This window comes from Bombina bombina, chromosome 10, assembly GCF_027579735.1.
Source record: "Bombina bombina isolate aBomBom1 chromosome 10, aBomBom1.pri, whole genome shotgun sequence".
Classification (NCBI taxonomy): Eukaryota; Metazoa; Chordata; class Amphibia; order Anura; family Bombinatoridae; genus Bombina; species Bombina bombina.
In genome coordinates, this window is record NC_069508.1 from 54673113 (window position 1) to 54687482 (window position 14370).

The window sequence follows — 14370 nt, forward strand, 5'->3', positions numbered from 1 at the left end:
CCTTAGCACAGCTTCGGAGAGAGAGGTGGATAAGTATCCTCGGGCTGGGGCACAGGTAATGTGGGTATGGCAGAATTAAATCAAATAGGGCGGGCAGCTACAGGGAGAGAGGCAAGTCCGGGTAGCAATAGTGAGGTAAAAAAATCAGTGAGCTGGAAGAACACTGAATAAGGTTCCAGAGTAGGTCTTTCTTATCTGCCCAAAGAGAATTTCCCCAGAGCTTGGGGAGAGGCGCGAAAAAACCACCGCCAGTGAGTGTAGGGCTGAAGGTATGAGCTGAGCAACACCTGTGTAGCTCCTCCTCCACCGGAACCTACAGAGCATACAATTTTCAAAGATTTTCTTTTTAATAGTATTTTTAAAAAACGGGCTTTCATTCATCAGTTTACCTTCACTTTAAGTTGATTATTCAGGGGGATTTTTTTTGCTCTTCCTAAATGTATCGGGATCACTACAGAATCAAGTCTTTCAGGTTGGGGAGTTGTTTGGGGGTCTCTGAGGGCACAGGGAGTTTGGAGTCCTCGGCAGGTGAGGTTGCCAATAAATATTCTTGAACTGTGTGCTATTTGCAGGGCGCTTCAGGCTTGGCCTCTGTTAAAGAGTCTTTGGCTTATGTCAACCATCCGAGGGAATTCACAGTTCTTTAGTCATGATGGATGTGTCTTGAATTCTCTCATGGGAGGAAATCAATTCCTGTTTAATCTCTGCGATTCATATTCTGGGGTGAACAACTGGGAAGCGGACTTTCTCAGTCGTCAATCTCTACATCCAGGGGAATGGTCTCTTAACCAGGATGTGTTCAATCCTTTGTAGTCTCCCAGAGATAGATCTGATAGCTTTTTGTTTCAACAACAAACTTCCCAGGATTTGTGGATGCTCTAGTAGCTCTTTAGTCCTTCCAGCTTGCTTATCTGTTTCCTCCTCTGGTACTTCTTCCCACAGTGATCTCCAAGATAAGTCTAGGAAATCAGGTATCCTGATTGCCCCAGCTTAGCCTCGCAGGATTTGATATGCAGATCTAGTTCAGGTGTCCAATTTTCCACCTCTGTGGTCAGACCTTCAGTCTCAAGTTCCATTTTTCCATCTGGCTCTCAAGTCTCTGAGCTTGATGGCATGGAAATTGAACGGTTAGTCATTAGGCAGAGGTTTCTCTGATTCAGTGATTGAAACCTTAATTCAGGCTTGTAAGCCTGTAACTAGGAAAATGTATCATAAGGTCTGGAAGGCATTTATTTTTTTGTCTATTGATCATGGTTATTCCTGGCATTCTTTCAGGATTCCTATGATTTTGCAGTTTTTACAGGATGATCTGGATAAGGGCATATCTGCCAGTTCTCTGAATAGGCAGATTTTCTGCTCTTTTAGTCTTGTTTCATAGAAAGATTGCTAATCTTCCTGATATTCATGTGTTTTTTTTTTTTTTTTGTTTTTTTTTAGGCTTTGGTTTGTATTAAGCCTGTGATCAAGCCAATTTCTCCTTCCATGGAATCCTAGCTTAGTTTTAAGGGTTTTGCAGGCTCCCCTTTTGAACCTATGTATAAGGTGGATATAAAACTGTTTTTTGGAAGGTTTTTTTCCCTTTTGGCTGTCTCTTCTGCTAGAAGAGTTTCAGAGTTATCTTCTCTTTCTATTTATCTTGTTTTTCATCAGGATAAGGCAGTTTTAATGACTACTTTTTATTATTTTGCCCAAAGTTGTTTCTTTAGAGATAAAAAAAAAATAACACTCTAAGATGTAAACATAGGGGCGCTATCACAGCAAATATGAATGTAACACAACGTAGAAACAATCCACTGTCAATATTCAGATATTCATAAATATTCAAAACAATTGACTATTGCATTTCTGTACACAAACCACATATGTACTATACTGCATATAGAGTCCAATTAAATAAGTGTTAAAATGGTATAAGTTGATTGCTCTCCTCGAGGTATAAGGCCATCCACTTCAATGTTATTCTATAAAAGAGTAGAGAAGGCGCCACATAGTATAATTCTGTATGCGATATCAGAAAAATGAATCAAAATCTGATACTCACTTTTGGTGAAGCACTAAAATGTAGTGTGGGCTGGGCAGACCGGATCATCAGAGTTGTCCGGTAAAACTCTCCTCTTGTCTCGCAAGGTACAGATGACTGTGGCCTCACTCCCTTCACAATGGGTAGATGATTTGTTACCCTTGGGGATCCACCTCTGTTTTCCAAACCTCCAGGTGTTTGGAGATTAATTTCCAAAGGAATCAAAGTAGCAAGTTGCTTAAAATCAAGTGTTTATTAAACACATATAATATACAGCTTTATATTATATGTGTTTAATAAACACTTGATTTTAAGCAACTTGCTACTTTGATTCCTTTGGCAATTTAATCTCCAAACACCTGGAGGTTTGGAACAGAGAGGTGGATCCCCAAGGGTAACAAATCATCTAACCATTGTGAAGGGAATGAGGCCACAGTCATCTGTACCTTGCGAGCCAAGAGGAGAGTTTTACCGGACAACTCTGATGATCCGGTCTGCCCAGTCCGCACTACATTTTACAGCTTTACCAAATGTGAGTATCAGATTCTTCAGAGAATAGTAGCAGATTGTGGTTCCTTCTTTGTGTCAGCTGTCTATCCTTCCTCCTATTGGATTTTTTAATGACATGCTGACTGTTTGCTGTTTTTGACGAGGTTCTTGGTTGCTACGAACCATCATCATTATTATTGAGCTTTTTAAGCTGTAGCATTGTTTGGAATAAAGGCTACCTTACATCACTAGAGACTGGTGCTCCTATCTACTTATTTTACTCCTTGTTTGTGTCCCAATCCTAAAAATGCTTCAGAGAGATCTTTGCATAACTTTGATGTTGTTTGAGCATTAAAATATTATGTTGGTGCTACTAATGACTTAAGACAGACTTCTAGTTTGTTCATTCAGTTTGCTGATACTAGGAAAGGGCAGAACATTTCTGCTGTTTCTTTGGCTTCTTGGTAAAAACTGTTGATTTACAAGGCTTACTTGGAGGCAAGTCAGCCTCCACTGCAACGGATTACTGCTCATTCTAGTAGGTCAGTCGCTTCTTCTTTGGCTTTCAAGAATGAGGCTTCAGTTGACAAAATTTGTACTTGATTTTTTTTTTTTTGCATACTTTTACAAAATTCTACAATTTTGATGTTTTTTTTCTTCTTCTGAGGCAGCCTTTGGTAGGAAGGACAGTTATGAGTACGGCTGTTGCCAAAACTTGTAAGCTGAGAGGTCTTTCTAGCCTGTAAAGCTATGAACTTGTTGCCTGATTTTTGCTTGAATGAACATTAAAAGTGACGTTTTACTTGACAAGCCAGTGCGCCTATTTTTTGGATTATGGGATGAGGAGGTCCTTCAGGCAGCTTGATTTATTTTTTAAATGCATTTATAAAAAATAAAAAAATAATATACTCATGTCCTTTTGGATTTTTGTGGTGTTGTGGACTTACTTCCTTAGTCACCCTTTATGTTATTACTTGTGGACTCCACGGCTTGGATATTAGTTCCCATAGGTAATGGATCATGGACTCTACCTGTAATAAAGTTAACATAATTTATGCTTTTCTGATAAATTCACTTCTTTCATGGTGGTAAGAGTCCATGAGACCACTGCCCTATTTTTTTATTTTTTTGGGGGGTTAATTTTTCTTGAGGACATCTTTTTTTCCCTGCTCCTTTTATGGCTCTTATTCCTTTTTCTTACCTGATTTGCTTGGCTATATGTGAGACTAAGGTACTGAGGTGGGAGGGGTTTTATAGAGCTCTTGGGGTTTGGGAATTTTCGCCTCTTCCTAGTAGTAAGGAAGAGTAATTCCCAGGAGTAATGAATCGTTTACTCTCACGACCATGAAAGAAATTAAATTTATTAGGTAAGCATAAATGGATGTTTTTATTTCCATGTTATAATACCACAAGACAGTTGCTAAATGTTCTGACATTTAGCTTACTTCTAGCAGAGTAAGTCTGCGAGCAGGAGAGCGATAAATAGCACTCCACTCGTAACCTAGCCCATAGTAAGCTATGGTTAAGTAATAGGGATCTGCATTTGTTTTTTTTGTTTCACAACAAATGTAGAATATAGCCGCCAGCCGCAGCATTCGGCTCTCAGGTTTCTTCACGTGAAAGTGCAAGACCCACAGGTCTGTGAAAATCAACTTCTTTATGTGTTGCACTTTCACAAGAAGAAATCTGGCTCCTAAAAAGAGCAGAATGGTGTTGCTGATGGCGATATTCGGCTTTTATTTTAACACAAAAACTACAAATGGATACCCCTAGTCAGAAATGCAAAAACTGCATTGTCTAATAATTTAGTACATGTCCTTTTTGTATTAGAATGTCCTTTTAACTTATGTCATTCTGAATTATGCCAAGAATCGCCATGTCATATATGTAACTCAACACTTCCAGACAACATGGTGCGTTACATCATCCATAGCAGAGTACTGCTAATGTTCTTTACATAGTTGTTTAGACTGCACATCTGTTTTTTTTTTAAGAAAATATTCTACCTACAAAATGAATAAAGAAAAAAGTACATTCTATAAAAAGCATTGGGGTATGTGAGGATATAGGCTTACATTCTGCTAGCTAAGGTTAAACAGGCATTCAGTACAAGCTAACACAAAATCTAATTTACATGATACACAATTGTTGCTTACTTCAGTGCAGGAGTCAATTTACATCTAACCATAATTAGCCCCACTTAAAACAAAACAAGATAAACATTAAACAAACGAAGAAAAGGACGCCTCCTACTGCAGTCAACTGTGGTTTACTCTCCCAAATTAGGAATGTTGGAATAATGTACTCCCAAGATTGTTGGCACAAAAATGTGCTTAGCAAGCATGCTGGAATATTCTTGTGTCCCAGCTCACTACACACAGGCAGATCCTCCTGATGGGACTTGACTGATGTTTATGGTGTTCGTGACTCCACAAAAATACTAAGCCAATATGTTTTTAATTAAAAATAAAATATTATAAGTAGTTAAAATAAAAATACAAACAATAATAAAATAATGCTTAAAAGTATGCACAAATGCAACGCGTTTCTCTGCATCTACGTGCCGTTTCTTCAGGCATAAAGTGCCACTTTCATGGAGTCTATTTCAACACATTATCATCCAGTCGAATGTAGAGATCCGTTGGGACATCATATTTCAAACGGGTGCGATTATTTCACGAATCAAATTTAAGCAAAGCCAAATCCCCATATGTTACAATTCTAACACCAACATGAATTCTGTGTGGTATATCCCTGGATTATACAAGAGTTTACAAAACCTTGCAAATTTACCACTTTTATATTTTTTCTAAATCATTTATTGTGTATGCAGATCTTTTTAAAATGTAGCGCTTAATTGGTACTGTATATACTGTGCATATATAAAAAATGCCTTTCAGTGCAGAATTCACTGATATCTAAGGGTTAGTGGAAACAGTTCACCTTTATCTTTTTCCAGCGGGGCACAGAGTGACAGACTTGCCAAGTCTCCTCAGTATCCAAAGATTCAAAAACTCCAGCCTCCACATTCAAATAAAAGACCTTTATTATTTCACATATAGGGTCCCAGCAACATATAGAACGTTTCAAGCCTGCTTGAAACGTTGTATATGTTGCTGGGACCCTATATAGTCATGTACATGACTAAGAGCCTATTGCAGGCTTGAAACGTTGTATATGTTGCTGGGACCCTATATAGTCATGTACATGACTAAGAGCCTATTGCAGGCTTGAAACGTTGTATATGTTGCTGGGACCCTATATAGTCATGTACATGACTAAGAGCCTATTGCAGGCTTGAAACGTTGTATATGTTGCTGGGACCCTATATAGTCATGTACATGACTAAGAGCCTATTGCAGGCTTGAAACGTTGTATATGTTGCTGGGACCCTATATAGTCATGTACATGACTAAGAGCCTATTGCAGGCTTGAAACGTTGTATATGTTGCTGGGACCCTATATGTGAAAGAATAAAGGTCTTTTATTTGAATGTGGAGGCTGGAGTTTTTGAATCTTTAGTGCAGAATTCACACCAGGCAGTGGTTTTCTATGCTGTAAGATTTACAGTTGGAACAAGAATAGAATTTGCAGACAGCCACGTATTAGGGACCGTATTGTCCAGTCAGAAGTACAGACAATCTTATCAAAGCCACAACTGTCATTCACAGCATCCGGCTTTTATAAACATTGCACAGGCCTGAAAAGCTTTAACTTGAAAAACACTGGAATAAACACAGCTTGCGTTGTACATAACAGCCTGTGCAGCGTACAGGAAGACTTGATGCTGTGATTGGCTTTTCTCCTCTGTGCCTGATAATGGACATCTACCTGTGCCTCTGATTAGTTGATGCAATCCCCTATAATTGGCTGTTGACAGACTCTTTTGTTTTGCACCCCAACAACATATAAAAGTCTCCAGTCTCAACATTTAAAGGTGTATGGAAATAAAAATTAAACTTCTATAGTTCAGAAAGAGAATACAATTTTAAGAGACTTTTCATTCTAGGAGCTAGGTTGCGATTCGCGACTACACATATATGCCTCTTGTCATTGATTCATCAGAAGAATTCAGCAAGATCCCAGTAGTGCGTTGCTGCTCTGAAACTGATTTTAACTATGTGTTTAAAAAAAGCTTTTGCATGGGTTAAACATATAGAATTTTTAATTATTGCACTGTTCCTTACACATAGCTAACACATTTAGAACATTTTCTTTTTGCACTTATGTCTCTTTAAAAGCGACACTGAACCCAATTTTTTTCTTTTGTGATTCAGATAGAGGATGCAATTTTAAGCAAATTTCTAATTTACTCCTATTATAAAATTTTCATTATTCTCTTGGTATCTTTATTTGAAAAGCAATGTAAGTTCAGATGCCGGCCTATTTATGGTGAACAACCTGGGTTTTTCTTGCTGATTGGTGGATAAATTCACACACCAATAAACAAGTGCTGTCCAGGGTACTGCACCAACAATTGGCTGGCTCCTTAACTTAGATGCCTTCTTTTTCAAATAAAGATAGCAAGAGAACAAAGAAAAAATGATAATAGGAGTAAATTTGAAAGTTGCTTAAAATTCCATGCTCTATCTGAATCACAAAAGAAAAAAAAAATTGTTCAGTGTCCCTTTAACTTGGCTGTTTAAAGATTTTTGGATTAATAAATAAATGAAGTCACACTGAGTTATTTCTTTAAAATATATTTCTAGATTATTATGAAGAAATGAAGGAATATGGTCCGGTCTACACTCTGTGGTCTGCCTCCGAGGAGGAGTTGGTAGACTCTTTGAGAGGCGTTGCCGGAGGTATTGACAAGTGCTGTAAAATCATGGACTCTTTAAATTCTAATCTGTCCAGAGATCTCATTCCAATTATACATGAGTATGTTTTATACAGTGACACACTGTCGGTAAGTATTGTGCTGTTTATTAGCCATTTTCACAATAATTGAATAATTAGTCAATACATTTTGTTATTCTTAAAAGCCTGATCATTCTAATTAGTTAAGGAACACGTTCTACACACATTTTAATGAGAATTGTGCAGTTTCCCAATAACGCTTTATCTAATTTTGTTCAGTTTAAGGGACATTACCCAAATTCTGAATCGCTTGAAAATGATGAGGTATATCTGTCAAAGGCTGACCAGAAAATATTGCATGAACATTTCTTTGTAAAAAGGAAGATATTTTACCTCCTAATTTCCTGATTATGTACAGTCAACTCATTTTTTTTTTATTGTTTTAAAAGATAGATAATCCCTTTTATTACTCATTCCACAATTTTGCACAGCAAACATGGTTATATTAATACACTTTTTACCTCTGTGATTACCTTGTTTCTAAGCATCTTCTGAAAGCCCCCCTGATCACATGACTTTATCTATTGACTTGCATTTAAGCCAATTAGTGCTGTGTTGTTAGAATCCATGGACGTCAGCACAACATTATCTATATGACTCACATGAACTAGCTTCCCCTGATGTGAAAAGCAAATACAAAAGCAAGTGATCATGGGGCTGTCTTTAGGGACTTAGAAACAGACAGACATTTAGAGGTTTAAAGGTTATAAAGTATGTTAATATTACCATGTTGGTTGTGCAACGCTTGGGAATGGGTAGTAAAGGCAATGTCTATCTTTTTAAACAATAATAATTTTTGTGTTGACTATTCTTTTCAGAGGACCTGGTAGAGCGTGCATCTGTCATGTGCAGACACGGTCACTTTATATTCCTCCTAAGTTTAAAGGACCAGTAAATACATTAGATTTGCATAATCAACAAAGAGAACTAAGCAAAATTGAAAATAAAAGTAAATTGGAAAGTTGTTTAAAATGTCATGCTCTATCCAATCAATTTGTTTAATTTGTACTTTAATGCTGTCATGGAAAGGCACTACATTTTAATTGTACTTTCTATTTGAATAGTGTAAGTGGACATTCTAAATCTAATACATATATTTTAGTTTGTTAGATCATATTTTTTTTTTTTGCATTAGTGTCCCTAGAGATCTGTGTTTTAACCCCAGCAAGGCTTTCGCCCCCAGAGTGTACCTGAGTATTAAAACAATTTGTTCAAGTTAAACACGGTTATCTAGCGTCACTAATGTCCCTTTAATGTTTGCTTCTTTATCCCTTTAATCAATCAATCCAAAATAGAGAAATTCTATAACTGCCATTAATTCTACAAAGTTTTTATTGTATTTGTTTGAGACTAATATCTGTGGTTTCAAGTTAAAACATGCGGGTTGCCTTTTTCTATTTCTGTGTGAAGCTGAAAACTCTTTCTTTGCTTTATTCCAGGGTGTACTGAAACGAAGAGATTATATTCAGGCAGAGTTTGATAGTAAAGTGGAGATGCTTGCCAATAAAAAGGCAGATACAGAAGCAGTAAGTAGATAATTTATATACAGATACAAGTCAACAAATTCAAAACGCCAGAATCTGACATTATTCCGAAATCCAGATTTGTTCATTAAAGGGACATTGTACAGTAGATTTTTCTTTGCATAAATGTTTTGTAGCTGATCCATTTATATAGCCCACCTAGGAGTGTTTTTGTAACAATGTATAGTTTTGCTTATTTTTTTAATAACATTGTGCTGATTTTCAGACTCCTAACCAAGACCCAAAGTGTCAGATGTAGACTGAAGTATACAGATTCCTGCTTGCTCCTATTTGTGTAATAGGTCTTTACAAATTCAGGGGAGGGGGAAGTGTCTGCTCTTCATGTTTTCCCAGCCCATTTAACTGTGTGTCCCAGCCTAACCTCATCAACAGTGCTAAACTTGGAGCTTCATAGTAATTTTTTAAAAGTTTTTATACTGGATTTTTAGATCAGTATCTGTGCATATTCTTCTTTACAGTAGTGTCTATTATATGCAGTTATATGAAAATTGGTGTATACTGTCCCTTTTAACGTTTATTTTTTTTAAATAAAATTACTAACTATCACCATTTTCCCTGCCGGTAGGTCACAATCTTCTCTGCCTGCGTTTTTATGACATTTAAATATTATTTAAATTACATAATATATTATTGTTTATACCTGGTGCCTTCCCCTCTCCAAGCTGTTCCAATTTACAGATGCAAATTTACAAATATTCCGAAATCCAAATTTATTTATTTTTTCCCCCAAATGAGTTATTGAAAGAAAACAAAGTAAAATGTCAACATTTTCAAAAATGAAATAATAGACATAGACATTTAACAGTAGTCTACTACAGTTTAAGTAAACATATAGGGCAGATTATCGACCCTCTCGGTGTTTCAAGTTGATTTTTTAGAATGTAAAGACATGTCATCTAACCTGTCATATGAGATAATTTGGTAGCTTCCAATGATGACTGATCGCTGTCATATAGTATAGTGTTGAATTACTTTCTCAGGTTAGTTCCATACATACAATATATATATATATATATATATATATATATATATATATATATATATATATATATATATAATCTCACAGGAAATAGCTATTTCAATAGAAATAACTCAATAGGGGGCGCTCTAAAGCAATGACTGAATGAAGCATAACATACAGAAAATACTGTTAACACAATATAAATAGATGATAAAAATATTTAAAAAAAAAAAATAAAAAAATGATATGTAAGTATATTGTGAGATATCTCAAATGGCAATGATAGCCAAAAAGAAAAGTCAATTATTGGTGACAGTCCCAAAAAGTGACAACTAGATGGAAATCACAGGGAACATTCCAAGGATAAATGGCACCAGCAGCACTCTCCTCACATCACCAATGGCAGACGTCTATGAAAAGAAAAAGAAAAAAGTTGAGGCGCTTTGTGTGTACCAGTACAAACGGATAAGTGAGATGAAAAAAGGCCCACAACAGGGTACTCACATTCTGTAGGAGCACTCAGACAGTGCTATTAGGCGTGAACTGGGTACTCAACAGCAACCCAGCTTGCTGATACTTCCAGCGTGTCTCCAGGGACAATCCAGACACCCCCTTCTAGGACAGGAAAGGTAGATGATCCAGGTGGTAAACTCCAGCAGGCCAGGTAGTTCGTGCAGGTGATATCCAAGGCCCCCACAACAGGCAGGAGCAATCCCAGTACAGGGAATAAAAGCGGTGTGTTTGTTGGAAATGATCAGTAGCAGTTCCAGGTAAAATGTAAAAAAGGATAGATTTATTTAAAACAATTAAAAGGCTGGAACAATAGGGTAGGGCAAACAGGTATATATCTATAAATATATATTATATGCCTGATGAAACAGCACTATAGCTGAGAAACGCGTTGCATGATAATAGAGGGGACCTGTTTGCCCTACCCTATTGTTCCTAATAGCACTGTCTGAGTGCTCCTACAGTATACATAGTATAAATACTGTGATGATGGTAAAAAGCCAGTTTCTATGTCCTAACGATGAGTATATAAACATCCTGTAGTGATCTCTAATACAAGTAGCATATCCAGGCGGGGCAAGATGTGGTGGAGGAAGGTGGGAGGGATATAACTTTGAGAGGAGGGGAAGAGGGGGTGAAGTATGTCAATGCAGGTCGGATATAGGGGACCAATCCGCAATCTATGTTAACTTGTAAAGGGAAAGTTTGGGAATGGTGTAGTGTGTATTTTCCTGGGGTCTTCGCGGTAATGAAACCAGGGTTCCCATACAGCTAGGAGTAGAAACTTTTTTCCAATGTGGCAAAAAATTGAATTGCTGCTGTTAGTTCTGAAATATCGGCGGGCAATGATTGTTTCCAAGCTCTTGCTATAGTAAGTTTCATTGCGGCAAAGATGAAGATGGCAACTTTAGATTGCAAAGGAGGTAAGTTGGCCGGAAAAAAACATGGAAGAGGACTACCTCCGGTCTTTGCGGTATAGACAATCCAACTTTTTTGCATAAGTGGAAGACTTTATTCCAGCAAGGACCTAATGCAGGGCAACTCCACCAAATGTGGAGGTCAGACCCTGTTTTGCCACATTTTCGCCAACATAGGGGGGATATTAGCGGGAACATCTTTGATAACCTATCAGGTGTGTAGTACCATCTAAGGAGTCTTTTCATATGTGATTCAATAGTGTTTGCACAATGTAAATTTTTTTTGTCAGTGTTATAGCACGGTGTAGGTCCTTGTCAGTGATGGTCCTAGATAGGTCAAATTCCCAGGCCCTAAGTTGCCAAATTCTGTCAGAATTGGTAGATGTCTGGATCATAGTGTAATGGTACGATAGGGTTTTGTGGGTTTTTGTCTTTATTTTCCATAGTTTTTCCCTAGTGGTCAGAGGCCAGCATTCAGATTTGGGGAAGCCCCAGGATATTAGAAAGTTGTATAGCCTAGAGTATTCAAATAGGACCCAAGAAGGTGGGTCCTGTAGTATAGAGTCTATTCTTTGTGGTGGGGTTAGTGTTTCAGAAGAGTAAAGTTGTGAGACATGATACAGGTCCCATTTTTTCCATTGTATGGTATGCATGTCTGGTAATGTAGTCAGTAAGCTAGGGATAGAATGTAGTGGAGAAGGATGCGGTGCAATTGCAGAGAGGTGTCTAAGAGATTGCGAAACTTTTAAGTTGTCCCGAATAATGGCATTGTTAATCTTCAATTCATCAAGGCGATAGGTCGGGATCCAAAGAAGGTCTTCCAATCTCCGCCCCAAAGGTAGGCTAGATGTTTCAACATCCTTCCACCTCTACGGCTCGCCTTTGTCCGCCCATGCAGAAATGTGTGTTAATTGAGAGGCCTCATAATAGCTTTGGATAATGGGCATAGCAATACCGCCCTGGCCAAACTGTTTATGTTTTATTTTTAACGCTATGCGTGGTCTGGAGGAGCCCCAAACATATCTCTGGGACAGAGATTGAAGTTTACAGAGTAGCATCTTAGGGACATTAAGAGGCAAGCATCTAAAGTAATAAAGGACCTTGGGAAGGATAGACATTTTCAGCAACGCAACACGCCCCAGCCATGAAGCTTCCTTAAAGTATCAGGATTTAATAAGCGCTGAAACCTCTTGTAGTATATTACTATAGTTTTTATCAACAACAAGTTTAAGGTCAGGTCCAATTGTAATCCCAAATGTCGAATAGTGTCTTGTGACCATTGAAAGGAGTACGTTTGTAGAATTTCCAATACAAATGCAGGGATATGAATAGGCAATGCCTCAGTTTTAAGAAGGTTAATTTTATAGTAGCTGTACGTTCCAAAGTCGGCTATGATGTCAAATAACATAGGCAAGGAGCCTAATGGGTTAGTCAAGAAAAGGGTGACATCATCGACGAAGAGGGCAATCTTTTCACCCTTTCCGCTAAGCGGTACCCCCTGGATTAGAATTGCTAATGGACTGCGCTAAAGCCTCAATGGTCAACACAAAGATTAGGGGGGAGAGTGGGCACCCCTGTCTTGTGCCAGTGGTAATCAAGAACTCCAGGGAGAAGAATCCAAGCCCTCTGACCACAGCTGAGGGGTCTGTATATAGTCCCTGAATTGCTGTAACTACTTCACATGGGAAACCGAACTGTGCCAGAACTTGCCACAGATAATCCCATCTGACCCTGTCAAATGCCTTTTCTGCATCTAGAAACAGGGCCAGCATAGGACACCTCAGTATTGAGGCCTCCGAGAAAACATTCAGAACTCTCCGGGTATTGTCATGACCTTCTCTGCCAAACGTGAACCCCACCTGATCAGGGTGTATAAGTCTTGGAAGCAGTAGTCTAAGATGATTTGCCCAGAGTTTGGCATACAATTTGGCATCCGCGTTAATCAGCAAGATTGGCCTATAACTGCTGCATTGGGAAGGAATCCTTATTAGGTTTTGGTATAGGTAGGATAATCGCCTGCTGAAACTCTTTTCTCAGTAAACCTATTTTTTTTGCTTCAGTGAAAACCTGCAAGAGGATGCTACTTAGATCTGTTCTAAAAATGTTATAAAAAGTTGCCTGGAGCTTTATTATTCTAAGTGTGTTTAATGGCCAGCTAGAGTTCATTCAGTGTGAACGGGGTATTAAGTGTTTCACTATCAGCTGCAGAGAGTGATGGTAGATTACGTTTATTTAAAAAAGAGACTATAGATTGGACTGAGGCTTCTGTGTTCGCCATAGAGAGTTTGAGGTTATAGAGCTTGGAGTAGTACTCAGCGAATGTTTCCCCAATCTCTTTAGGCAAGTTAACTACTTGATTGCCCCGCAATAAAGTCAGGATTTTGGCCGCGGCAGTTCTGCCACAAAGTTTACAGGCCAGTAGGGTAGAGGCTTTGTTTCCCTGATAGTACATCAATTGTTAGAAACGGGATTACGCATCTCGCACTCTTTCTAACTCTTTGTCAGATAGTTGGGTTCTCAAGCTTTTGATTTCATCAGCTAACTGTGGGGAAGGTGAAGATTTGTTTATCAGTTCTTTAGCTCTCAGAGAAGCAACTAGTAGTCCCAGTGGGGCACCCAACTGGGTCCGAGTAGCAGCTTGTTTCCTAATGCAAATACCTCTAACGTAGGCCTTAAGCGAGGCCCAAATTGTTTGATATGGCATCTGAGGGGTTTCATTTATCTCTATAAACTCTGCAATAGAGGTTTGAAGAGAGGTTCTGAATCCCTGATTATGTAGCAGCTGTCTTGGGAATTTCCAACTTGGTCTAGATGTTTTGGCCAGGTCAATGGAAAGGGTAAATAGAATGTCATGGTCAGACTAAGAACAGATCCGTATGTGCGAGTTAACTACTTTTGTTAAGTGTCCAAGAATCAGTGAATAGATAATCCAGTCTAGAGTATGAGTTGTGTGGTCTGGAGAAGTGTAATCTTTATCATTTTAGTGTTGGCCCAGCCATATATCGTATAAGTTATATTGTGTTTCATTCTGTCAAAATTTGGTAGCAGTACTTATAGTGTAGGTGTCAA

General features: G+C 38.1%; 1 protein-coding gene across 1 annotated transcript in view; it reads left to right on the forward strand.

The window, feature by feature from the left end:
• SNX7 (sorting nexin 7) overlaps positions 1 to 14370 on the forward strand; it is a 198109-nt gene that overhangs the window by 103712 nt on the left and 80027 nt on the right. Inside the window, exons 6-7 of the mRNA XM_053694068.1 lie at positions 7219 to 7418; positions 8809 to 8895. Of these exons, the coding sequence (XP_053550043.1) occupies positions 7219 to 7418; positions 8809 to 8895 (287 nt within the window). The remainder of the gene's footprint in view (positions 1 to 7218; positions 7419 to 8808; positions 8896 to 14370) is intronic.